This window comes from Mesoplodon densirostris, chromosome 14 (assembly GCF_025265405.1).
Source record: "Mesoplodon densirostris isolate mMesDen1 chromosome 14, mMesDen1 primary haplotype, whole genome shotgun sequence".
Taxonomy (NCBI): domain Eukaryota; kingdom Metazoa; phylum Chordata; class Mammalia; order Artiodactyla; family Ziphiidae; genus Mesoplodon; species Mesoplodon densirostris.
In genome coordinates this window covers 80,708,298-80,733,758 of record NC_082674.1, presented here as the reverse complement: position 1 = coordinate 80,733,758, position 25,461 = coordinate 80,708,298, and the positions used below count along the sequence as shown (strand labels likewise).

The 25,461-nt window shown below is 49.0% G+C and overlaps 2 protein-coding genes across 3 annotated transcripts; one reads left to right on the top strand and one right to left on the bottom strand.

Moving 5' to 3' along the window:
* Window positions 1–3,693: 3,693 nt before the first annotated feature.
* MAT2A (methionine adenosyltransferase 2A) lies at window positions 3,694–10,671 on the top strand. 2 transcript variants are annotated; one of them, XM_060117247.1, is made up of 10 exons: window positions 3,694–3,888; window positions 6,348–6,425; window positions 6,521–6,643; window positions 6,938–7,050; window positions 7,138–7,281; window positions 7,461–7,679; window positions 7,894–8,076; window positions 8,227–8,360; window positions 9,029–9,084; window positions 10,133–10,671. In XM_060117247.1, exons 1-10 carry the CDS (start codon window positions 3,798–3,800, stop codon window positions 10,150–10,152), a joined length of 1,161 nt encoding a protein of 386 aa, XP_059973230.1. In that variant the 5' UTR covers window positions 3,694–3,797; the 3' UTR covers window positions 10,153–10,671. The 2 variants fall into 2 exon arrangements, with proteins under 2 accessions (XP_059973230.1, XP_059973229.1); XM_060117246.1 differs by having other exon boundaries at window positions 9,029–10,671.
* Window positions 10,672–12,640: 1,969 nt separating this feature from the next.
* On the bottom strand, window positions 12,641–24,205 carry GGCX (gamma-glutamyl carboxylase). Its single transcript, XM_060117016.1, has 15 exons — window positions 24,096–24,205; window positions 23,532–23,702; window positions 22,020–22,178; window positions 21,528–21,693; window positions 19,773–19,851; window positions 19,234–19,340; window positions 18,211–18,374; window positions 17,595–17,860; window positions 17,315–17,446; window positions 16,772–16,923; window positions 16,161–16,330; window positions 15,811–15,941; window positions 15,045–15,192; window positions 14,674–14,869; window positions 12,641–14,259 (listed from the first exon to the last, which is right to left on the bottom strand). Exons 1-15 carry the CDS (start codon window positions 24,136–24,138, stop codon window positions 14,067–14,069), a joined length of 2,277 nt encoding a protein of 758 aa, XP_059972999.1. The 5' UTR covers window positions 24,139–24,205; the 3' UTR covers window positions 12,641–14,066.
* Between the last annotated feature and the right edge of the window lie 1,256 nt (window positions 24,206–25,461).

Sequence of the window (25,461 nt, the reverse complement as noted above, 5' to 3'; positions counted from 1 at the left end):
AAAAGATCTGATTATCAGGAGAGAAAAACAGAGAAACAAAAACAGATTACAAGAAGCCTAACACTGAGGGGATCCACATAGTACTTGTTTCAGAACCCACTAGAGCTAGTTTGCTTCTGAGGCCATGTCTGAGCTTTGGCCCTAAAGAACTGGCACAGTTTTGGAGACGTCTGGCCTAGATTTCTTTCTTCTTGGCCTGTCATCACATAGAAGGTAGTCTGGAAAGCTTAGGAGCTCTCTTCTCAACATCTCCACACTTTACTATTGCTTTTTGATATACCTAGTGTCATCTCCCTCTGTTTTCCTGCCAAATCAACAGCTTCTTGTACTGCAAATGCTTTCTCTTACTTACTGGTACTCTCTCCTGGACTGGCAGATGGATAAGGCCTGGAGTCATCATATTTGCTGAGTCCCACACACCAGTTTATCCAATACCAACCTTGCCTCTTTCATGGACGTTCTTTGGGTTGAGATCTGGAGGCTTTAGGCGATTCGATTTTTTCTATGTGTTTTGCAACATTTCACATTCAACAAATCTCATTCATGTTAAGTATGAAATAAACCAATAACTCCTCCTAGTTTATTTCAGCCTTAGGGCACTAATGTTTGGAATCAGATAACTCATTCCTCTCAGAACAGGATGACGATGAGCTTCCCTGTTAGTGAAGAGCTCTCAGGGTTATAAATTATAACGCTGGTGACCAAAACAAAGCGGTGGCTCTTTTCATTGATTTTACATGATCCCCAGGGTTTCTCATTTCTCCATTTCTTTGCACCATCCCTTATATTTACTCATCCTTTCCTTGTGTCTCTTTCCCTTTCTCCCTCTCTTCTCTCTCCCTCTCCTCCAACAAACATTCTTAAGCACCTTCTGTGTGTCAGGCTCTCAGCAACAAAGTCTGGGCAAAACGGACCACCTTCTTATTGTCACGGAGCTTACAAATCTAATTGCGAGTTGACACATTCATCAAATAATCACCAAATCTGTATTTCAAAGAGCACTGAGTGCCATGTAGGAAAACACAGGACCCTGTGAGAAATCTGGGTAGGTGAAGATTTCATCCAGAAAGAGGCAGCTGAAGGCTACATCCAGGAAGTGGCAGCTGAGCTGGGTGGGAAGGATGGGGAGGAATTAGCCAGGCATCTCCCCTCATTTAGAGCTATGGGTGGGCAGAGACCAAGACCGTCATGGCACCAATACTGGGTCTGCTTGACAGAAATGCTTGGAAATATTTGTGGGAGGAAGGGACAATGTGAAAAATATAAATCAATGAAAATGTGCTTTGTTTTGAGCATAATCAATTAAGAAATTTAACTGTTAATAGTTAAAAGAATGCAAAGTAGAAGACAAAAAGGAGAAAGTGGCACAAGATGAGGTTAAAGGAGTAGCAGCCAAATCACACTGAGGCCTTTAAGGGTATGTAGGGATTTTGGTCTTTATTCTAACAGCAATTGGAAGCCACTGAAGGGTTATTTTTTACAGCTAACTATTACGTGCTAGATACTGTGCTAAAGACTTTGCTTGCATGATTTTGTTTAACTCTTGGTGCAATCCTATGAGAGTATGATTATTACCCCAATTTTACAGACTGAGGACCCTGAGGTGTCGAGAGGGTTAGTTGTTTGCTCAACACTGTTAATAAGTGGCAGAGGCTTGACTCCAAAAGCCCTACCCTTAACCATTAAATTACATATGCTAAGAACAAGAATGAGTCGGTAAGCAAGTATGAACAGCTGATTCTAATCTCCTCGGCAGGAACAACCCCACTGTGGAGCTGTTAGCATGGGGGTATCAGGGTTTAGTGACCTAATCACTGAATTTAATCTCCTTGTTCTGCCTTCATATTAATAACTTTATATTCTAGCTTCCCCTATAGATTTTTCTGCTGGAAGATAACGCACTGAGCAGCCTACACATGCAATTTGTTTCAGTTGGGAATTTTATTCCACAGTGTAAGTTAACAAATTGGCTTTCTGCTTAAAAAAAAAAAAAAAGTGAACTACTCTAAAACAAACAAGAAATGATTAACGTCTTAGTTATTTTTCCATTAAGTTAGTTTGAAAAACAGAAACAAATATAAACATCTATATTGTCTCTTTTGTGATTTAGCCTTTTCTTGTTCCCTGCTTTGAAGGACCATGGATGTGGTCATAAAGTCTAGAGATGGGCCCTTTTTTAACGCTCTTTGTCAAAGCCCCAAGCACAGCCCAAGTGCTCCCATTGTTTCCCAATCAGCAAACCCACCTTTCCTCCCGCAAGCCGCGGAGAGGATTGTTCTTCCGAATTCACCTAATTCTCTGAGCGGTAAGCAGCTGGAGGCTGCTGCGAGGGGTCTCATTCATCTCCCCAGGGTAACGTGCATCCTATCCTAGGAGCAGGCGGTCTCCTAATAACATCAGTAAACCCGAAGTTCATGCGCTCGGGGCCACCGCGACAGCAGCAGCCCCCGGCCCCGGCCCTGCACCAAGTCCGAAGCCCCTGTGCGGGACGGAAGTGACACCGGCCCACCCGCCACTTGTGGGCTCCTTCCAAACGGAGAGCCATGAAATCGGTCCCCGACCCCCGGCTCCTCGTTGGCTCAAGTTTGGTTTTGTTCTTTTCCCTTCTCTCCCTATAATTCCTTTAAATGGGCAAAACTGGCACAAACGCAGGTGGACATTTTAAAGTGAAAGCTTCAGGAAACAGACCATCACCTTGTCAAGAGATCTGCTGAATCACATACAGGGCGTAAACGGGGCTCCCCCCACCCCAATATTCAACAGTCTCTTGAACAGAAGACTGAAATCATACTCTAAACATCGACTTTTTTCCTCCTCCAAGATAGTAAAGTCAGCAAGTGCAAGGTGAGCCTTGTGAGCAGCCTCCTTTCTTGGAGAAAAGGCTGGAGCCAAGGGGCCGAGCGCGGCCTCCACCACCGTAGGGTCCACAAAGAGTAAGAGCCTCGCTCAGAAACTGTAGCGCTGGGGGCGGAAGGGGGACGGCAACCGTTGAAATCGATGACAGAACTCTCTTTATTCCGCTTTTCGGCCATTTTCAACACAGAACCATTAACCAAGAAATTGCCAGCAACTAGACGGCCCCCCGCAGGACTGCCAGCCGCCGGCTGCGCTCAGGGCGAGGATGCACAAGGCCGTGCGAAGGATCGTACGCTGACCAGCCAAGATGGCCACTTTCACGTGGCTGTGGGCCACTGGCTCCCTGTCACCCGGGCATCCCCAGACCGGGCAGCCGGAAAGACCCTCGGGGAGGGCCAGAGGACAAAACCCCCGACGATTCCCGCGGCCCCCGCTGGGGGACGCGACCTGGCGGCCAGGTAGCCCGGCCAACGGTCGGAAGGGAGGTGCCATTGTCACAGCACAGGGGAGCAGGCCCATAAAGCCCTTGTCTCTCTTCCTCCCACGTCGAACACGGAAGCATACAACGACCCAGTATATTGCCTTTCCCCTCACCCCTTATTAGTGCTTAAGATGGCGAATATTCGCGAGAGGGGCGCGTTACCTCCGCTCCCTTCCCCCTGCCTGGCAGAGTGGTTCGGTCGAGCTCCCCTCGGTGCCCCGCCCCTTCCCCTCCTCCGTCCCCGCGCGAGTGGCGCATTGGCGCGCGGCGCCGAGGGGCGGGGCCCGGGCCGGGCGCGCGCGGGCGCCGTGTATAAATAGTAGGCCGCGCTGCCCGCCGCCTCGTTTGCTCCGCGCCGCCCGCTCGAGCTGCTAAGAACGCGGTCTTTTGCTCGCGCGTTTTGCACTTGTCGGCTCGCCGCTTTTTCTGCTCAGCGCCACTTTCACTCACCGCCACCACCATGAACGGGCAGCTCAACGGCTTCCACGACGCATTCATCGAGGAGGGCACGTTCCTCTTCACCTCCGAGTCCGTGGGGGAAGGCCACCCAGGTGAGGTGACGGGGCCTGGAGCGAAGCGAGGGGCGGGGCGTGGGGTCAGGACTGGCCGGCAGGATCCGCCGGCCGCGGTGCCCAAGCCGGTGGCCCTCTCCCGGCTGCTGGAGGAGAGAGCGGCGGCCGCGCGCCTTCCTCGTGGCGCCGCCGCTGCCGAGCGCGTGGCCGCCGCCCCCCCTTCCTCTCTCCTCCCCTCCCATCCGGCCGCGCGCCCCGGCATGCGGAAGATTCCAGAAAACGAGAAGGGCGGGGGCCGTGGCCGCTCGTGTTCTAGCCGGGGAGGGCACTATTTCCTTCTCCCCGCCCTGCGGCTCGAGCCACCTCGAGTGGGCGGCCCGCCTCGCGTGCTCGCGTCCGGCCCGCGAGAGCGCGCGCCCCGCATTGCAGCCTCAACCACGTGTTTGCCGCATGTGGCTTCTGGGCGAGGGAGCCGGCTGGTTTGCAGAGCGTGGCCCGGGCCACCGGGCCTTCGCGCTTCCCGTTAATCCTCTGGCTACACTGAAGAATACGAAATGCCCTTAGCCGGTATATGGCCTCGCGTCAAGGTGACAGCCTCCAACTAAATATAGTGCTTGTCGGAGGAGGCATTCCTTATTTGGATCGTGCGTGAAAAGGATAGGAAGCATGAATTAAGTGTATGGCGCCATTGCGTTGGGGCTGACTGTTAGGCAAGGTTTTTACTCCGTATATCATCCTCCGGGCTTTGTCCACCGGTCCGCCATTATGGCGATCAATGTACACGTGAACGAATGAAGCTCTTTCAAGGAACTTTGGATCCCAGCCTGAAAACCTCACCTAGTGAAGATCGTTGTTCTACTAGACGGGTCCAGCCCTTTCTTGGGATGACCACAGTGCCAGATGTCTCGTCTGTTGGCCTAAGGCTCCATTTCCCTCTCGCGAGCTTACTGTGCCTATGATGAAATCCCACGAGCAACCTAGTGGTAGAGGAGAGGACAAACCCCGAGATCCTGATGAGTGAAGGTCAGGTGTGGTGTGGGTGGTTTTGTTTGTTTTCCCCCAGCGCTGAGAACTGCACTGTGTATTTGAACCGCCTTTTATTAACTTAAAGCCGCAGGCATTTGTAAATGTTTAGATTGTCCTGGGCCTCTGACTGGACGGCGGCACACATTTTGCTTACGTTTTTTTTTTGGATGGTTATAGAAAATTTAGGAAAGTGATATTCGGGTTTTTTTTTTCTGTTCTCCTGATTTTTCATAGAGGGCAGTACAGTGAGGGGAAGATAGCAAGGATTCAGAATACATTTGGGGATTTTCCAGTCTGTTCGGCTCGTGTTCCTGGACTACCCTTAACACAAAATCAAATGGTGCCGTTTTATTCCCTTTGTTCATGAAGTGTCGTTGCTTTCATCATTTAACTCTGACATTATTTCTCCCTGCCCTGACTGGCGTGCCGTAGAATCAGGGAGAAATTGATAAACGGTTCACCTTTCTGGTTGGTTAGATTTATAATGAAAAATTTAAATTCGGGGGATAAAACCTAAGTACCATTGTCTTTGAAAATTAATGCTGTGAAGGTAAATGTTCCTTGCTTTGCTTTTGGATGGAAGATAAAAACAGTTTCTACTTACTTCCATTTAATCAATCTCCATTATGTGGCTATCCTGTTTAACAATAGGAATTGTTTTTGCCTGGGAACCTGGCAAAATGTCTGAAATACTTTAAAGATGGGACTGAAGTCCTTGTAAAGGTGTAAAGTGCATATACTGCAATGAGCTTAAAAGTATTAAACGTGTGCTGGGTGTTCGCTGGCTTATCTAAATTGGTGATCTGTGGTACAGCTATATGAAGACCAAGGTGTCAAGTTAGGAAACATGTAGCACTATATCCAGCATTTATTCTTCAGGGAAATGGTTTCTGCGAAAGCAGTGTGGCAGTTAAGGTCTCCATACTTGGAATGTCGCTGAAAATGTACACTTGAAAATGGTTAAATTGGTAAATTTTATGCTATATAGGTTTTGCCACGATTTTGCTGGGGGGAGGGTGCCCTGCCAAGCGCCCTTCAAGATCTTACTTCCCTGACCAAGGATTGAACCCATGCCCCCTGCAGTGGAAGCACGAAGTCCTAACCACTGGACTGCCAGGGAATTCCTGCCACCGTTTTTTTAAAAGAAAACACAAAGATCTTCCCAGCTGTAGTTACAGGGGAAGGAGGCATGACATACCTGACATTATCAGTGAATTAAAGAAATTAAGCCGGGGCTTCCCTGGTGGCGCAGTGGGTGAGAGTCCGCCTGCCGATGCAGGGGACACGGGTTCGTGCCCCGGTCTGGGAGGATCCCACGTGCCGCGGAGCGGCTGGGCCCGTGAGCCGTGGCCGCTGAGCCTGCGCGTCCGGAGCCTGTGCTCCGCAATGGGAGAGGCCACAACAGTGAGAGGCCCGCCTACCGCAAAAAAAAAAAAGAAAGAAATTAAGCCAGGAATTTTTTTCTTCCCCAGATAAGATTTGTGACCAGATTAGTGATGCTGTTCTTGATGCCCACCTTCAGCAGGACCCTGATGCCAAAGTGGCTTGTGGTAGGTTCAGAACACTGCTTTATCACCTGATGAAAAGATAGCATGAAAATTACTTCATAAAAGTGATGTTTGACTGTGAACCTCTCTTTTACTAGAAACTGTTGCTAAAACTGGAATGATCCTTCTTGCTGGGGAAATTACGTCCAGAGCTGCTGTTGACTACCAGAAAGTGGTTCGTGAAACCATTAAACACATTGGATATGATGATTCTTCCAAAGGTGTGTTTTAATGACTGGGCTTTCTAACCTCATTTTTCCAGGTTTTTTTTTTTCAGTCCTCTTTAGCTATATCTTCTAGAGTGTTCCTGGGAATATTTAATTCTACTTGTATATTTTTAGTGTTTTTGTTCCAGCCCTATTCTTTAAAAGTACTAAGTTATAGGTATATTTGATTTCTCTAGCAGCATTTAGAATTCCAGGTAATTTTAAAATGACAAATTTACTTTGTCGTAAATACAAAGTATTGCTATGGACCTTTAAAAACAAACCAGGAAAACATCGTTTTGTCTATAGGGTTTGACTACAAGACTTGTAACGTGCTAGTGGCCTTGGAGCAGCAGTCACCAGATATAGCTCAAGGTGTTCATCTTGATCGGAATGAGGAAGACATTGGTGCAGGAGACCAGGTATCTTGGTAGACATCTATTTGCATCTCTTCTAACATTAAATTCTAAAGCTTGGATTGATTGCATTGGTAACTTTTCCTTTTTTAGGGTTTGATGTTTGGTTATGCCACTGATGAAACCGAGGAATGTATGCCTTTAACCATTGTCTTAGCACACAAGCTCAATGCCAAACTGGCTGAACTACGCCGGAATGGCACTTTGCCTTGGTTACGCCCAGACTCTAAAACTCAAGTAAGTGACGAGTGTCAAAACTACACACATTACATTGGCACAGGACTTCAGTAAGGTGTTTTGATTAAAGCTAAGAGAAGAATATGGTTTGTTCTCTGTATTGTAATGTAGGGTAGAGAATCAGGAACAAAGCTATTGTTTAATAGACTGGTGTTCTGATGATCTGTTTCGCTTTCAAGGTGACTGTGCAGTATATGCAGGACCGAGGTGCTGTGCTTCCCATCAGAGTCCACACAATTGTTATATCTGTTCAGCATGATGAAGAAGTTTGTCTAGATGAGATGAGGGATGCCCTAAAGGAGAAAGTCATCAAAGCCGTTGTACCTGCAAAGTATCTTGATGAGGATACAATTTATCATCTACAGCCAAGTGGCAGATTTGTTATTGGTGGGCCTCAGGTAAGGTCTTACAACGTCAATTCAGTTGCTTTTTTGGATCTTCTGTTACTTGCTAAAACTTGGCTACTTCCACCTTTTCCCTAGGGTTTTTGAAGCCTACGTGTGCCTCTTCCGAGGATATTTGCCAAGTGATATTGAATAACCATTTAACAAGCCTGAACTAGAACCACTGGAAAGGATTAGGCATAAAGTAACTTAAATCCTATAATTTCAGGGTGATGCTGGTTTGACTGGCCGGAAAATCATTGTGGACACTTATGGTGGTTGGGGAGCTCATGGAGGAGGTGCCTTTTCAGGAAAGGATTATACCAAGGTGGACCGTTCAGCTGCTTATGCTGCTCGTTGGGTGGCAAAATCCCTTGTTAAAGGAGGTCTGTGCAGAAGGGTTCTTGTTCAGGTATATACTTCTATATAACTGGGTTGACTAAAGGCATGTAAGCGGGAGGGCATTTAGTAGTTATCTACTTGTCTTTTTTTGATACCAGTGTATTACACAAGTATGTGGGTCTTTTGATCACTGACTCTTACGACATTTAAATTCTTTTAGGTCTCTTATGCTATTGGAGTATCTCATCCATTGTCTATCTCCATTTTCCATTATGGCACCTCTCAGAAGAGTGAGAGAGAGCTATTAGAGATTGTGAAGAAGAATTTTGACCTCCGCCCTGGGGTCATTGTCAGGTAAAGATGGTAAAGACTATTGCTAGTGAAAAAACATTGAGGGTGTGGGTGTGTATGTATATATCCTTGATACATTCAAATCTGAGAAAGTGAAGGCGTGAAGGAAGACTGGAGTGGGGAAATATGGTAATTCCTAGAATGTGTTGATGTCATCTTTACATCGCCGTCAGTAAAGGCTTAAATTATTAGGAAAACTAATTACAGTGCTGCATGGCTTAGACTAACCACCCTAGAAAGTCCTCCACATTTGATGTAGGCTTTGTGCTCCTGTTACCTAAGGGGTGTTTACTTAAAAGAAATTTTAGTACAGATGAATGGGCATGGCTGTTACAAAGAAAATAACCATGGTAGGGTGTGGGCCTGGGACCTTGGTAAGTATTCCGTGATTTTAGATGAGCTTTTGACACTTGAAATGTCTCAGAATAATGACAAGTTTTCATATTTGTTGAGCCAGGGACGGAAAAACAAGAACTATAGTTACTAATAAGGACTGTGCAAGGAGTTTGGACACCAGGGAAGTAACAAACACTTTTGCCACAAACTTCTTTCCTAGCATACCCCAGAGAACTGAACTCATTTGCCAGAAGTCTTGAAAATGAGTCTTGCTGATTGTTTTGCTTTATTTGAATTGAATGCTACATATTAAGTTACGGACTTGTATATTCCAGGGATCTGGATCTGAAGAAGCCAATTTATCAGAGGACTGCAGCCTATGGCCACTTTGGTAGGGACAGCTTCCCATGGGAAGTGCCCAAAAAGCTTAAATACTGAAAGTGTTAGCCTTTTTTCCCCAGACTTGTTGGCGTAGGCTACAGAGAAGCCTTCGAGCTCTGAGGGAAAGGGCCTTCTTCCTAAATTCTCCTGTCCTCTCTCAGCTCCTGATCCGTTGCAGTCACTCTAGTCAATGACATGAATTTTAGCTTGTGGGGGGGACTGTAAGTCGGGCTTGCTATTTTGTCCCTAGGTGTTTTGTTCACCAATATAATGAATTTAGTGAGCATAGGTGATCCATGTAACTGCCTAGAAACAAACCAACAGCACTGTAGTAAACAATGCTTTGAAATTGAACCTTTGTGCCCTATCACCCAACCTTCTAAAATCCTAATTGCATTGACTTTCCCACCAAATGCTGAAAATGTCCTTGTAATGTGCACGTAAAGTACTTGTAGTTCCATTATCGCCTCTGTCTGGCAATGCCACAGCCCTGTCAGCATGAATTTGTAATGTCTTGAGCTCTATTATGAATGTGAAGCCTTCCCTTATATCCCCCCCTTTAACTTGATCCATTTCTAATTATGTAGCTCTTTTGTCAGGGAGTGTTCTCTATCCAATCATTCTTGCATGTAACGCAAGTTCCAGTTGGAGCTCTAGCCTGACATGAGAAAGGGAAAAAAAAAAAAGGCAGTTACCATTAAACCATCTCCCTGGTGCTTATGCTCTTAATTGCCATCTCTTAAACAGCACCAAATCAAAATCTCTCCACTTTTCAGCTGTCTTTTGGAGGACGTACGTAATAAGGTTTTTATTTAGTAAATCAATCCTATGCATGGTTTCAGCACTAGCCAAACCACCAACTCCTAGCTCTAGAAAAACAGGCACTTGGCACCCTTGTGATGTCATACAAAGAAGTCACAGGGCTGTACCTGAGGGTCTGTAGGTTGCACACTTTGGTACCAGATAACTTTTTGTTTTCTTTATAAGAAAGACTGAGCACTCCACACTGCACAATAAGTCCTCCCAGGGTTTTAACTTTGTTTTGTTTTCAAAACCAGGTCCAATGAGCTTTCTGTGAACAGCTGGTGTAGCTACAGAGAAACCAGCTTCCTTCAGAGAGCAGTGCTTTTGGCGGGGAGGAGGAAATCCCTTCATACTTGAACATTTTCTGATTGCTTATTTATTGTATTCTGGGGTATGGCGTAAGTACAGAGAAGCCATCACCTCAGATGGCAGCTTTTAAATTTTTTTTTTTTTTTTTTTTTTTTTTTCTTCAACACCATGATTCCTTTAACATGTTCCCAGCATTCCCAGGTAGGCCAAGGTGTCCTACAGAAAAACCTTGGGTTAGACCTACAGGGGTTCTGGCTGGTGTTAACAGAAGGGAGGGCAGAGCTGGTGCAGCTGGCCATGGAGAAAGCTGACTTGGCTGGTGTGGTACAGAGAAGCCAGCTTGTTTACATGCTTATTCCATGACTGCTTGCCCTAAGCAGAAAGTGCCTTTCAGCATCTATTTTTGGAGGTTTATTACGTATGTCTGGTTCTCAATTCCAACAGTTTAATGAAGATCTAAATAAAATGCTAGGTTCTACCTTAACCTGTGTCCATTATTCTTTTAAAGTGTTTTGGTATGAGTATGAATTGAACATACTTTTTAACCCTGAGTAATTGTAATCCCACCCATGGTTTAGGGAAATCACTTCAATCCTGACTGCAGGCATTGAAACGGTTTGTAAATCATATCCCTTGCACTAAGGAAGTTCAAGGTTTGATCTCAGTTGGTCCAGCACTGCCTTTTCTGGCCAGTGCACTGGGCAAAATTCACAGCTCCTTATTACAGCAGCCAGTTCTATACCATCAGCAGTGTTTTAAATTATCTAAGGTTAAGGGCATAAAAACCATTAATGTGAGTGTAATGTGGAAGGAGTGATCATGTTCACTCTAGAAAATTTAAACCAATTTTCATCTTTTTGAAAATGTAGAAAGTTTATTTAATGCCTTAAGTTTCCCATTTATATAAAGAGGTGTTAAAGGCTGCAAGTTACGTGTTCAGTACATACTACAGTTTGAAAAGGGTTTTTAAACAGTGGTGAGAGGGACTAGTTTCCAGTATATCTCATAAAATGAATGAGCCGAAATGAAATTTAAACAAGTTCGCTTAATCTAAAACTGTAGAAGGTTCACCAGCCAGAGCTTGGACCATCCTTCCTTGAGCCTAGCAGCCACTTGGCACATGTTCATACCAGCACGTATGAGATCAAGTGGTTCAAACACTTCACTGTGCTCTGCTGTTGCAGACGTGAGGCCCAAGGAATGCTTATACCTGGTTGCCTGGAGGCTTAGAAGTTCAGAAACATTTGGGAGGGAAGGCAAGGTTAAATCTTCTGACCTGCTCTGAAACTTGAGAAGTTCAACTTTGCATGACATTGAAAAACTCCAGAAAAAGTTTCAAGAAGTCTTTAGATGCCACTGCATTGCTATCTGAAGATAAGTTAACCATCTTGACCAAATGGGGGGATGAAGATGAGTACATGCCTGTAGGCTGGTGAAGTGACACGAGAGAGAACTGCTTTGAGGTTCGGTTCAATATTTATTTACTAGGGTGACCCCTGCTCTCAAGGAGCTTGCAGACTAAAGAGAGTGACCTTCAAGGTGGCTTGTCCTCTGCCTAGCCCCGGGGTGGAGGTGGGGATTAACCAGCTGAGGGAGGAGAGTAGAAGCAAAGGCATGAAACGGCAAGGGGTGGAGGTGATTACAGCTGAGAATCAAAAGCAGGAAGTGCTAATAGGAAATGTCCTGTTTCATGTTTAAGTTGAAAATCATACTTTTCTACAGAGTTTGAAGGCGGGTGACACTGGTCAGGGACAGAAGACCTAAATGCTCGGGTAGGATGCAAAGCCTTCCGGCGAGAAGGACATTGATTACCAGGGCCTGAATACTGAAACCTGGATAACCCAGGTTTTCACCAGTGAACAGCTTTTCTTAACCAGTATGAGACTAGCACCTTTCTTCATCCCACCCCAACCTTTTCATTTGGAAAATGAGACAGGTTGGAGGAAAGCAGCATCCTTGCCTGTATTAAGAAAGATACTTTTTGCAGGAGTTTCCTTCTGAAGTGAAGAAGAGTTGTTTTGTTTTGAACCAAGTAAAAAAGAGGGTGTGGGCAGCAGCTGCGGGGAAGGACATGGTGCCAAGGTGTATCGTGTCGCTGAGATCTGCAAAAGGACTGAAAACCAGTGTTTCCCCCACATCGGTGCAAGATGCCCTGTGGCACAGCCATCACTGACCCACAAAACGCCTTGTATGAATCAGAGGGACCTACTGCCAGGCCCCACCTGGCCACAGCTGGGTGCCCTTATTCAGGCCCAACCTGCACAACTACACGGCAGCCCTGCTCTGGTCTACCCCTAACTGGATTCCAGTATAAAGGCTGAAAGAACAGAGGTGGTAGAGATGAATTCAATAGGTCCAAGAAGTAAGAGGTAGAGTTAATGGGACTTGAAATCTTCAGAAATGTGAGGAAAAGGGAAGAGTCAAGGCTGATGACTCACAGATGGTTTGGTTAAAAAAAAAAAAAAAACAGTTGCCGTTCACTAATAAAGGAGACGCAAGTCTGAGTTGGGGATGAATGCAAGTTCTGTTTATGACAGAGTTTGAAAGCTCTGTAGGATATCCAGCAGGAGCTAGCTAGGTATACAGGTCTAGGGCACAGGAAAGAAACCTAAGCAGCAGCAACACTGGAAACCATGGAGAAGACATAATCATCCCAAGTGTGTACAGTGAAAAGGCAGCTGCCTAGGAAAGAACGCTGAGGCTGGGTGGGGTGGAGCTGGGAAGAGAAGAGGAGCCTGAAAACAGATGCGATCCTTTATCAAAGTTACTGGGACTGCCCCGTCTGCTGACGGGTCTCTGCCTGGAAGGCCATGAGCTCCCAAGCAGGGCCTGTTTTTCAGTCTGTTTTGTCTTTTTCTCTTTAATTACTCTATGGATTCTAACTTCCTAGCCCAGGACCAGGCCTTTGAATTTTCACAGAATTGAGGATCCTCCTAAATCACATCCAAACTTTCTACACCCGAAGTCTACAAAGTGACTGTAAACATTCCCTGATCCCTCACCACGTTTGGTTAAATCTTACTTTACATCACCTCCTGCTCATTAAAGGCTAGAATAATGCTAAATACTAAGCTTATTTGTAGATAAATACCACTACTAATCACCTAAATTTCGTTATTAGTTTAACTCTGTGCTCTTCTAACTATGCTCGTGACTGCTACTGAAGAACGTACTGGCTGTATAAATAACAGGAAGAAAGAAGGAACCAAAATTGCAGTGAAGAGAAAATTATTCTCTGTGCCTTTGAAACCTGATCACCATCCTAATCATACTTTATAATTGGACAAGTTTTAAGCTACGTTATTTCAGAATTACTGTCAAGGATTCTGAAAATTACAAGCATCAGGGTGCAGGACCTTTTAAGTCAAACAGACTTGAGGTTCAAACCATCAGTCCATCCCTTATTAGGTAGATGTCTTATGAGCAAATTGTATTACCTCTCAGCCTCAGTTTCCCCAACCATAAAATAGGGCTTATGGCCGTTAAGGACTAAATGTAATAATGCTGGCGCAGTGCTTCACACAGTGCCTAGCACATGGCAAGCACTTGAGAACAGCCAGCTATTATTTTCATCATGGAACATTAAATCTCTTTCACCAAGGAGCCAGTCACTTTAAACCTGATCCTTACCCTTTCATCCTACAAAGACATTTTCACGTTGTTTTTTAACTCCCCAAGCCCCTCAACCTTGGATTGATAAATCTTATCCTTGCTTTACTCCCTTGGTTCCTCTAATCTATCATCTCTGAATTTATCAGAGCTATGGATAAGGAAGAAAAATATTTAAAAAATCTGAAGTCATTTTTTCAGATGTCCACTGCATAGGTAAGCGTCTTGTGACTGGCTGCTCCTACATCTGTACCCAACATCTGGCCTCCCTCAGAACTCTGAGTGGACAGCGTCAGCATTTGGCTCAGAAGGATTAGGATTTGAAGAATCTGTGTTGGAAGAACTCGGCTCTCCAACTGGCTCAAAGGGTCGCAAGTTCGCAAAAGTCACCTCTTGGGCCAGCTGCTCCAGGGAAGGGCGGCCTAATACCAGATTTCGAAGTGAGATACAAGTCATCAGAAAGCTGAAAAAGAGGGAAGAAGCCAGCAATGCAAACTCCTGTTTCCACACAGGCATTCCTGCCAAAGCCCTTAGGGGACACCTGGTCCTACCCCCTCACCCAGGCACAAATGAGACTCTCCCCGCAAGCACCCTAACATCCCAGTTGGAAGGGCACCCCACTCCTTATACAGCCTGGTAGAGGACTCCGGAGTGGGGTAGGAATAACCCACAGGGAGGCTGGAGAAAAGCTGAGGCAGAACAAGACGGCGGCCATCAGACACCAGGGAGAGGAGAATGGAGAGGACAAAAGGGAGGAATTTAGCACCGGATTGTCCCTTCCTGGGAACAGTCCCCACTGTTACCCTCACCAGAGAAAAGTTACTCAGCCTGCAGACATCTGATGGCAAAGACACGTACTGCTGTGGGTAAAACTTACCTGCGGCGAAAGACATAGAGCTTCCGCAGCAAGAAGCGGAGGAGTCGCTCGTGGAAAGGGGCATTTCGCCGGCGTTCGATCTCCTGGAGCCTTTGTTGGCGTCTAAGAAAGGTCTGAACCAGCGGCGTTGGCTCAGGGCCCCCTTGGACTTCCCCTTCCAGCAGAGGTTGCAGCTCTGGAGGCAGAGGCTCTGTTTCTGCCCGAAAGAGGGCAACCAGAGGAATCACTGAGACAGAGAGAGCATTCTCTCTCCTAGAACTCCCCTTTCCCCGGCTAGACGCTTCAAGTTCATTCTTTAATGGCTAGATCCTCACTCACAACCCTGACTTCTCGTAAAGCCGCTATCTCAGCCCAAATCTTCATACACTCACCACTTCCATTCTCCACCTTCTCCTTCAATTCTTGCAGGTGTGCCAGGTCTTGCTCCAGTGCAAGCTCTGTAGTGTTGACATAGATGTACATGTAGCAGGAAGGACTGGACGACACTGTATACACCTTGTGGTACTCACCAGCAGGCAACTGAAAAGAGGGAAGAAACAGATCTCTTTCACCCTCTAGCTTTCCCTAGCCAGCCTATGGCCTCCCTACACTGTACCCGGCCCCACACATCTTTTTTCTTGTGTTTTGGAGTCCAGAGGAACTGACCTCTAGAACCCTGAATGAGGCTATTCACAGCGCCCCCCTCCCCGGGGCCCTTGCTTTTTGACCTCCCACCGCGTTAGTGTTATGTTAAAGTATCTCGAGTCTGTAATAAATCAACCCTACTCCTCTCAACGTTTCTACCATTGTTTTTTTCTGTCGTTTTTGTTTTGTTTTTCTAACATTTATTTATTTGGCTGCATCGGGTCTTAGCTGCAGCATGCGGGACCTTCATTGTGGCACACAGGCTTCTCTCTAGTTGTGGCGCACGGGCTCCAGGGTGCACGGGCTCAGTAGCTGCGGCACGTGGGCTCTCTAGTTGTGGCGTGGGCTCAGTAGTTGTGGCGCGGGCGGGCTGAGTTGCCCCACAGCCTGTGGGATCTGAGTTCCCCAACCAGGGATCGTACCCACGTCCCCTGCATTGGAAGGTGGAGCCTTAACCACTGGACCACCAGGGAAGTGGGGGTCCCTCTACCACTGTTCATTCAAGCAGAATACCTGCATGTTCTCCCCCTCCTGAAGAGTCTGGTTCTTCTGTTCTGCTACCAGCTCCACAGTCACCTCCCCCCGCAGCAGCTGGATGCTAGTGTTCCCCAGGTCTTCGCTCACAAAGTTCTCCAGGTGCAGCCCTGCCAGGGGCGAGAGTTCCCCAACCCACCCCATGGTGGAGTGAACTCACCCCCAGCCGGAACAGAGAAACCACACCTTCACCACCGCCCCCCCCCCAGCTCGGGTTTCAAAAACCTTCCTCCCACCAGGAGACGCCCCTCCCCACTCCATCACACGCCATATCCTTGGCCGACGAAGCCAGGACGGACACAGCACAGCCCCCTTGCTCTCCTCCGTACCAGGGAAATCCGCGATGAAGACCACTTCGGTGTGGTTGTCCAGGCTGCTCTTGATTTCCTGTAATTTGGTTCTCCAGGGAGACAGGTCCATCAGTAGCGGCTGCAGCCAAGGTGTACGCTGGAAGGGGGACCAGGTAGCCTGCACGATGTCCACACGAGGGTCAAAAATCCTTAGGAAAGAAAACCATGTTCTAAGGAGGCCACAGCCACCTATGCACTGGCATCTCCGGTTCTGTTCTTTTCATCACTGTTCCCAGATAGAGGAAAGAGGGTTTTTCAGAAAGAAGAAATGGCCTACGTCAGCATGTTACTGCCAGTTTGGGACAGAGAGAGGAGGGGAAAGAGATTCTGGAGCACTGGGAAGAGTGGGAGTTAGTGGCCACCTGACAAGAGCTGTGATAACAGCTTCTAAAAGAATAAGTGTGTTACCTTTTCTTCAGGATGATGGTGCCCCCTGCTGGAAGCAATCAGCTATGCCCACAACCAGGTCAACAGGGACATGCACCAGAGGACAGCCTTTCAAGCAAGACAACACTGGGGAGCGTGGGCTATTCATCTTGGCAGAAAGGGCTAGACTTCATTTCTCCCCCTTCTCTGCTCCCCTTGCCCACCTCTGCTGGAAGCGGTCATTGATGGAGACCCAAATATCAAAGTAGATCTGGGGCTCAGTGACATTGTACTTGGGAAGCAGGCGGCTCAGGCAAGTGGCATATTGCTTCAGCATGTCCGCATGATCCTTCCAACGCCGGCTCTGTGTGAATACCTGCCCCAAACCCCCACGTTAGTCCCACCTCATTGTTATGGAGCCTCGGGACAGGTCATGCAATGCCAACGGCACAGAGAGACCCCTGCCTGCTGCCAGTTCTGACAGAGAAACCGCAACAACAACAAAACCCCACAAAACTCGCTGGAAGAATTTCTCATTGCGGGGCTAGTGGTACTCACCTTTCCTAAATCTCATCTCAGTTCAGGGAAGTGAACGACCTCGCCCTATTTCAACCCCCACCAAAGAAGCGCTCCACGGGGCTCCAGAGAAAGGGCAGAGTGGGCCCAAATGTGTTTTACTTCATAATTGTGTTTACGACCACACCAGACCCCAAAGCTCAAGGGGGGGGCTCTGAAGGCCAGGAAATCGTCAGCATCAGACATCTCACCCCAGGGTTGAGGTAGCCCAGCTCGCCGGTGCGGCTATCACGGTAGGTGATCTTCACGTGCTGGTGGGAGCGGGAGTGCACCATCATGTCCCAGGAATAGCCGTACAGCCCGTTTGTCCAGTTGTTATAGCCCTGAGGGGGCAGGGCAGCGGCAGTCAGCTCGATGGTCCTCACGCTGACACCGTCCTCCGCCGAGCGAGGTCTGCAAGACCAGCCCCGCTCCGTCCCGGCTGCCGTCGCCTCCACCGCTATGCAAGGTTAAGCCCCAGCGCACACGTACCTGGGTGAGGAAGTGGGAATAGGGCAGGAAGAGCTGCTCCAGGAGGTAGAGTAGGGTGAAGGCGGCGCCCAGCCGGTGGCGCAGCCCTGGCTTCTGACCACCTCTGGCCCGGCTCCTCTTGTACGCGCAGGAAGCACTGGGCTGGGGGGCAGTCCCGAGGGGCAGCAGGTCTTGCAGCCTTTTCGGGCAGCGAGCCACCAGCTTCCGCGGCCACTCGGGAGAGCAGAAGAGAGGGCTGCTGGCCAGCATGACGTAGGGGAACATACCTAGAGAAGCAGCGAGAAAACCAGCACGTCGCGAGGTTGGCCGGAGGCCAACGTGGGTAATCGCCTCAACCCCCTTCCCCTGGGCAGCCTTTCCCAGGTACTCCGCTGGTGAGGAAAGAAGTTCTCACCTCCCGTCGACTTCTCCCCGGAGAAACTTACTACACGACGTACCTGCTGAGCCCGGAAGCCGCCAGCCGCCTCCCTGTTTGTTTCCATCTCACAGAGACCGCATCCGGCTCGGCTCGGCGCCCGTCCCTGTCACCACCTCCCACTGCTACCACATGCCGCTGGCTCGTCCCTCCCCTGCACACCTGTGGGTTCCTATTTCCCACCAGACCACGGGAACTGACCAATGTTGAAGAGCTGGGAATTCATGCAGTGGAAGTAGGACACGAAGAGGAGGCCAACGGATCTTGAGGCATCGAAAAAGAGCAGGAAGCCGGCAGAGAGGTCGAGCAGCAGTCCGCACCAGTGCACCACCAGCAGACTAGTCATCTCCTCCGACAGCACGCATCTGCGGACACCAGGGTCGCAGGTCAGGCACCGGCCCTCACGGCGCGCTCACAGCAGGCGTACCTCTGCTACCCTGTCCTCGCTGCAGGATCCACCCCCGCGGGTGGGTGGAGGAACGCCGCACAAAGACATCCTCTGGTAGGGTTCTCCAGCCCCTCTTCACCTCCACATACGTTAGGCGGCCATCTTTTCTCAACATGCCCTACGTAATAAGCAAGAGTGCATCTCCGAGGGCACAGTTTGATTGGGCAGTGTGTGCTGTGGCGGGCAGGTTCTCCGTGGAGGTTATACGTGAGAAGAATCTTTAATAGGGGAACGCTTGGCTAACGCCATCATGGTGTCAAACTTTAGGAACTGGGAGATGACAGCAAAGAGGGAAAAGAACCAAGTAAAACAAGAGGAAAGAAGAAGCGGGACGAAGAGTGAGACCAGAGAGGAGCAGCTCTGTTTGGAAGGAGCTGCCAACAACGGAGTTGGCGGGGTAAGGGGCGCCGACCGTCCATCTGCTCCGCACGCCGGCCGAGGAGTCCCGGCGAGAGGCTGGGGCGGTCGCCCGACGGCAGAGGCACCACCCCGGCCACCACCTCACTCACCAAGCCACCCGGCACTGGCGCTTTCCTTTCCTTTCCTGCTTTTCCCTTTGCTTCCGCCCACACTGTAGTCTCCCAGGGGCAGCAAGGCCTAGATCTTCTGATACCATCAACTCTGCCTTCCGCTGAACAGGGAGATGAGGGGACACAGGGAAACACGTGCAAATTCGGGCAAAGTGGGAAGAGCAGCTGTGACCGCAGACCTGAGGGAGGCAAGCCCCGCCCCGCCCCGGCACCTGGGCCACATGAGGCCTCTGCCCTGCCGCTCACTTGAAGGGACTGAAGAGCCAGTGCCGGGACAGGTAGTCCATGGAGTAGCCTTCCACCCAGTCTGCGTCCAGCTTTTTCACGCCCGCAATGAAGTACACGATGAAGATCTGCAGACACAGAACGAATGATCAGACAAAGTCAGAACCCTGTCCCCTACAGACAGTCACCAATCAGTTCTGATGCCAGTTCAGGGCCCAAGGGAGACTAGATCCGTTCTTCTATTCACTCGTCTCATATATTCACTCATCCGACACCCTACAGATGCCAGGCACAGTACCAGGCACCAAGGAAAGGCCTAATGTTACTCTTTCCTCACGAGGATTCTAATCCAGCGGGAACAAAGCTCGACTCCTTCTACAACAAGGTGAGAGACCCCCGAGATCAGGGGGTTGGAAACAAGGGGGAAGCCAGCCCAGCTTTCCAGCAAAAGGGGAAAAAGAGAAGAGCCAGGGAGGCAGAACAGAGCGCAGTCTGGCAGTGGGACGGCCGTGCTGACAATGGCTGTTGAGAACACCTCCCCCTCTCCCGAAATCCCGTACCTGGCCACGCAGCACAGCATAGTTCCAAAGGGGCACGTGGGCGTTCCGCTTCCGGGCATTCAGCAGGCCGTCCACGGACCTGCAGCGACGGGCAGAAGGATGGAGGACAGCTTCTTAGTCCAGTCCCATTTCTACCTTGAGGCTGGCAGAAATGCTTTCTAAGTGTAATGCTCTCTCTATCCCAGGACGTCTCCCACACCTTCTCTGGTCCTCTGGGCTGTTCTGAGGTCCTTTAGAATTATACGAGCATACTGCAACAACGACTATTTTAAGTCATAACAGAAATATTACTAGTGAGTTATAACAACAGAAAGTTCAGTGTTTACCATTCGTTTAGTTAGCAAATTAGTTTCTCCTAAAGAAACAGATTGGGAACAAGACGACAATGCTAGAATATGGCTGAATATGAAAAAGAACGAATCTGAGGCAACGTTTGAAAAGCTAAAGGTGTGTGAAAATATATAGAGTGCATTTAAAAAGAAGTTTCAATTTCCAAGACAAACTGACACTTCATAGACCTGGATGCTAGGATCTAGTGCCAGAGGGTACCTGCTAACAGCTTACCTAGGCTAAGAACTGATAAAACCAGCTACTAAGATTAGATGTATTCTGGGGAGGCAGAAGCAAAGTAGGTTTTCAGGAAGACACGGAATGAGCAGAGAAGCCAGGAAAGGGGCAGCTTACACTTGTGGTCAAGAGCGTGGGAGTCTGTAGTTAAGGAGACCTGGAGTCTCACTTATGCCTCTTACATGCTATGTGACCCTAGGCAAGTCCTTTACTTCTCTAAGCCTTAGTTTCTTCATCTATAAAACGGGAACAGCACTATGGACCTCATGGGGTTATAATGTGGGAAAATTAAAAGTGTTTAGCATAGTGCCTGGCACGTGGAAAGCCTTCAGTAAGTGATGGATATTTTTTCAAACTGTGTAAGAGTCATAAAGATGAGACTTTTCAGGAGTATTCTGTCAAAAGTGCCTCTTTGTGATGACAGCTGGCCACTCTGAATGAATGTAAAGGTTTACTAAAGGGGTATCTGCACGTGTGTGCTGATGAACGAAGTTTAATTAATGACTGATAAATCACCAACAAATCCAATACTGAGATTTTTTCCCCCTATACTCATGTTACTGACAGCTCACACTCGCTTTTCACTTAATAACGGGAGAATCCTTAAAGGTCATCTGCGCTGCCACCCTGTCTCCAAATCCCTTCTCCATCTCCCCTGAGAGACGGTCACCTGAGCCAGAGGGCGAGGAGGGCTACCTCCTCCCGGGACAGCGCACTGCTCAGCAGCCCGGGGGGGGCCCGCTCCTTCTGACATGCCTGCCCCACAGCAACTTCTACGCTTGGCTCTAACTCTGCCCCTCGGGGCTCACACACACAGAAAGTCTGCTCCCTCTTCCACATGACCGCCCTTGTAGTATCTGAAAACAGCTATGTGTGGCTTTAGTCTTCTCTTCTTCTCTCTAAGAGGACTACAGGAAGTGGATAGATCAAGGCACCTGGGGAGATAGGGAAAGCGTGAAGGGGTGCGAATGGAGCCATTTTGCTTTTTTGTCACCCCAAAAGCCCCAACCTCACGGACCCTTCCCTCTCCCAAATCCATCCAAATCAAAGTGTCGCCCTGTAGCCACACTCTGCAACGCATGGCTGAAAATACGTTTGCTGGGACAAATTCTAGGACCTCACCGGGCCCCTGTCTCTGGTAACCATCCTGACGCCGCCAACCCCTCCCTCTCCTCCCCAGACTCATACCAGTAGCGGTTTGCATCCACGAACGTCAGCTGAAAGGCCAACAAGCCATACAGATAGGAGTGGTTGTTCCACGATGTCTTGTCCAGAAGAAACACATACCAGTAGGGCAGCAGGAATAACACACAGCTTATCCGGTAGCACAGGCCCAGCATCATGCCCAGTGCCCCTGGGATTTGTGGGGGAGAGGATTAAGAGGTCAGAGGGGCACTACAGGCCCAGCTCCCCGGGACAGGCTGTGGGTAGGATTAGGAAAGGTCATCAGACATTTTATAACCAGGTGAAAATACATTTCAGTTAAATGTTATTTCAACATTTTAAACAGAGTTACGGGGTCACAGCTCAGATGACACACAGGTCAGCAGGATGAAATGATAAGTCACGGAGGAAGTGAAATAAGAAACGCAAGACCTTGGTCATTCACCAGCATGCTTTGTATTTCTGGGTTTTGGGTAGGCCAGTCAACACTCCCATCTCTCCTACAGTTGCCCTCACCCAGAAACATGATGGTGTAGACCAGATACATCCAGTCCAGTGGCAGTGGCTGCAGGGCGTCCAGCAACGGGAAGCGGCACACCTCCAGCCCATCCAGGTATCTTCGGTCCAGGGAGCTGAGCCCCCGCTCCTGCGGAATGTCCAGCACCATCATCAGCCCTGAGAAGGCAGAGGGGGAGGGGGCCGTTAGGCCTTAGCAAAGCGAGCCGTGGAACACGCTGGAATACAGTCGAGCACACCCAGCTCCAGGGTCAGACTTCTTTCCTAACCCCGGAAAGAATTCATTCAACAATAATCACGGAGCGCCTACTCTGTGCTAGGCATTATGCCAGGTGTGTGATCTCAGACAGCCACTGTACCTCACTGAGCCAATTCCCCATTTGTGAAAGGGGGCTCATAATATTTTGCAGGGTTTCAGAGAAGATTAAATGAAAGAAGTGTACAAGATGCGATCAAAGCTGTTCAGGTTTGTTTTTTGTTGGGTTTTTTTTTTGCGGTACGCGGGCCTCTCACTGTTGTGGCCTCTCCCGTTGCGGAGCACAGGCTCTGGACGTGCAGGCTCAGGTGCCACGGCTCACGGGCCCAGCCGCTCCGCGGCACGTGGGATCTTCCCGGACCGGGGCACGAACCCGTGTCCCCTGCATCCGCAGGCGGACTCTCAACCACTGCGCCACCAGGGAAGCCCCTGTTCAGGTTTTGATAGTAATATGTGTAAAGGTCTGCCCTACTGGCTACAGAAAGTGCTCTGGGGTGGTGCTCCTCAACCTCTTTTACTTCCTGGCACACCAGGCAGGGCAGTATCTGGCCAGCACACTGGGGTAACAGAAGGGGTACTCAGGCCAGGAAGGCATCTCCAGTTAAGGCAAGATTTCTCAACCCCAGGACTATTCAGTTTGGCCTGGTTAATTATTTCCTGGGAGGGCTATTGTGTGGTTCATAGGTCATGCAGCAGCATCCCTGGCTTCTGTGTAGATGCCAGTAACCACCTATTCCCCTTCCCTCCCACCCCCAAGATGGGACAAATACAAATGTCCACAGACATTGCCAAACGTCCCCTGGAGAGCAAACTCACTCCCCGTTGAGAAGCACTGGGTTAAGGGGAGTAATATCTCAGCATATCTGTAACCCATTCCAAACATACATGCTGTGGCCTATGAGAAAGATCTGGATTAGGGAGTCACAGCCTAAATGTCTGCCCTGTCACCCCTGCCACTTCTCTAAACTCCAGTCCTTAGCATACTTACTGGGCAACTTCATGCCACAAATAAAATGGGATCCTGTTCCTCTACCTCTATATTTCCTACAGCCTCAGATCAAAGCATTTCTGGGCTCCAAACCCTAATCGGAGACAAAACTGGGTCACAACGACCTCTTCCAGGATATCAGTAACTTCAGCTCTTAGGAAAAGGAAGGTAAGTCCACTAAGCAAGTAAATATCCAAGAAATGGACAAGGGACGATTGTCATTTTCCCACCCCCAACCACGCTGGCCCCTCCCAGAAACTGGACTTACCAAAGAGAAAGCGGAAGACTGCCAGGCTTGCAGGATCCGTTGGTCTATTCAGCAGGGTCACCAGCTTCCCCCAGCTGGACACATCTGTCCACTCAAAACCCAAGAGCTTCCCCATTCGGCTGCCCTGATGGCGCCTTGAGGTCTGTCCAGCCTTATCTTTCCGTACTTTATCTGCAACCGATAAATGGAGAAAGTTGTGGGTGCGCGTATGGGAAGGGAGATGCTTTAAAATAGGCTCCTCCCCAAATCACAGAAATCACAGGCCCAGGGTTTCTGCCTACCTGGATTCTCCCACTGATCTCTGACTACCCGAAACATCCCTGCAGTGCAGCCCCTCCTCCAGGATCCCCCAGTGCCCCAGAACCTTTCTCAGACAGCAGTCCCCTAGCCGCAAAGCGTCCTGAATGTCATCACCACCCCGAAGCCGAAGACTGCAATCTCTCTCTATGGCTCCTTGCCATCGGAAGCTCCCTTCCCCAGGTCCCACAGGGAAGTCCTCCGGCCCCCACCCCTCTGAAACCCGCGCCCCTCTCTATCCGCCACAAGGCGGGGCTCTGACCCTACCTGAGTCGGGCGGGGACCGCGCAGATCGAGCAGACACCGCCATGGCCTCGGGGAGGTACGTCGGCCACAGCGACAGCGTGCGAGTGGGTGGCGTAGCGAGGGAAAACTCCCCTAAGTCCCGCCTCCCAGACACATCAGCACCCGCGAGGCCGACCGGAAAGTGCCGGGACTGTCGTGAAGAGCCCTAGTCGGCCGCGCCGGGCTCCCTGCTTGGCGGCAGAGGGCGGGGCGAGGAGCCTTGGGGCGGGGCGAAGCGGCCGCGAAGGGGCGTGGTCAGGCCCCGCCTTCCCCGGTGACCCAGGAGGAGCGAAGATGTCATCGGACCTGCCTCTCTTCCGCCGAATGACCAGTGTCTTCCCTGAGGCCTCCCGATCCCTCTCCGCGCTTTCAACCTAAGAAGACTGCGAGAGCCCGCAGCTTCCCTGGGTCACTCCCCGCACCCATTAGGCCTCTCCAGACGTGAGCAGCGCGGGCGCAAATGTCAGAGTCTTCCCAGAGAGGTTCCCGCCGAATTAGGACGCACCTGGAAGGGCTGCCCCGGTCTAGAGACTGTGTGCAAGTTTCTTTATTCTCTCTTCCAGTACCTGCCATGAACCAGAGGTTTGAAAGCAGCAGGGGAAACCGGAACAACATAGCTGCAGAGGGTATGCAGAGTAGGGGCAATGAATAGAGTGGTCGATCAAGGAAAGTCTTAGAGAGGTGAGTCTTGAACAGCATTGTAACATCTAATTCTCTGCACTGGGATTGACCAGCAGGATCAGAGGAAGGCATTTTAGACCAGGGGTTCTCACATTTTTTAGTCTCAGAACCCCTCTACACTGCTACACACGTTATGGAGAACCCTAAAGAGCTTTTGTTTATAAAGGGTTATATTTTCCCGTATTTACCGTATTGGAAATTTACACTGAGAAATGTTTAAAATATGTATTGATTCACTAAAGAAAAAAGTAATAAACCCATTACATGTTTATATAAATAACCTTTTTAAGAGAAAAGTATATTTTCCACACCAAGAAAATACATGAGAATAGTATTATTTTACATGCAAATCTCTTTAATGTTTGGCTTCATTGAAGAAAGCTGGATTCTCATATCTGCTTCTGCATTCCATCTGTTGTGAAATGGTGTTGATTGAAGTATGTGAAGGAAACCTGGCCTTACCGATACTCAGTTGGAAAAAAGAGAAGCATTTTAATAGCCTGTTTAGATAACTGTGGATCTTCTTTTGTACCACACCAAAACTTACAAGTAGTCGTTTTTTAAAGGTTAGTCCGATGTGAAATTGGAAATCATATAATGAACTTTATGCTCTATTACATTAAAATCACTGGTATATCTTGCACTTTGAATGGACCTTTTACTCACG

Excerpts from the sequence above, each read along its gene's own strand:
- GGCX (XM_060117016.1), bottom strand. The coding sequence starts at position 24,138 with ATGGCGGTGTCTGCTCGATCTGCGCGGTCCCCGCCCGACTCAG. Across the intron at positions 23,703-24,095 it reads GCGGTCCCCGCCCGACTCAG|ATAAAGTACGGAAAGATAAG; the intron begins GTAGGGTCAGAG and ends TATCGGTTGCAG. Across the intron at positions 15,942-16,160 it reads CTTCATCGCGGATTTCCCTG|GGCTGCACCTGGAGAACTTT; the intron begins GTACGGAGGAGA and ends CGCCCCTGGCAG.
- MAT2A (XM_060117246.1), top strand. The coding sequence starts at position 3,798 with ATGAACGGGCAGCTCAACGGCTTCCACGACGCATTCATCGAGGAGGGC. Across the intron at positions 3,889-6,347 it reads CGTGGGGGAAGGCCACCCAG|ATAAGATTTGTGACCAGATT; the intron begins GTGAGGTGACGG and ends TTTCTTCCCCAG. Across the intron at positions 8,361-9,028 it reads CGCCCTGGGGTCATTGTCAG|GGATCTGGATCTGAAGAAGC; the intron begins GTAAAGATGGTA and ends TGTATATTCCAG.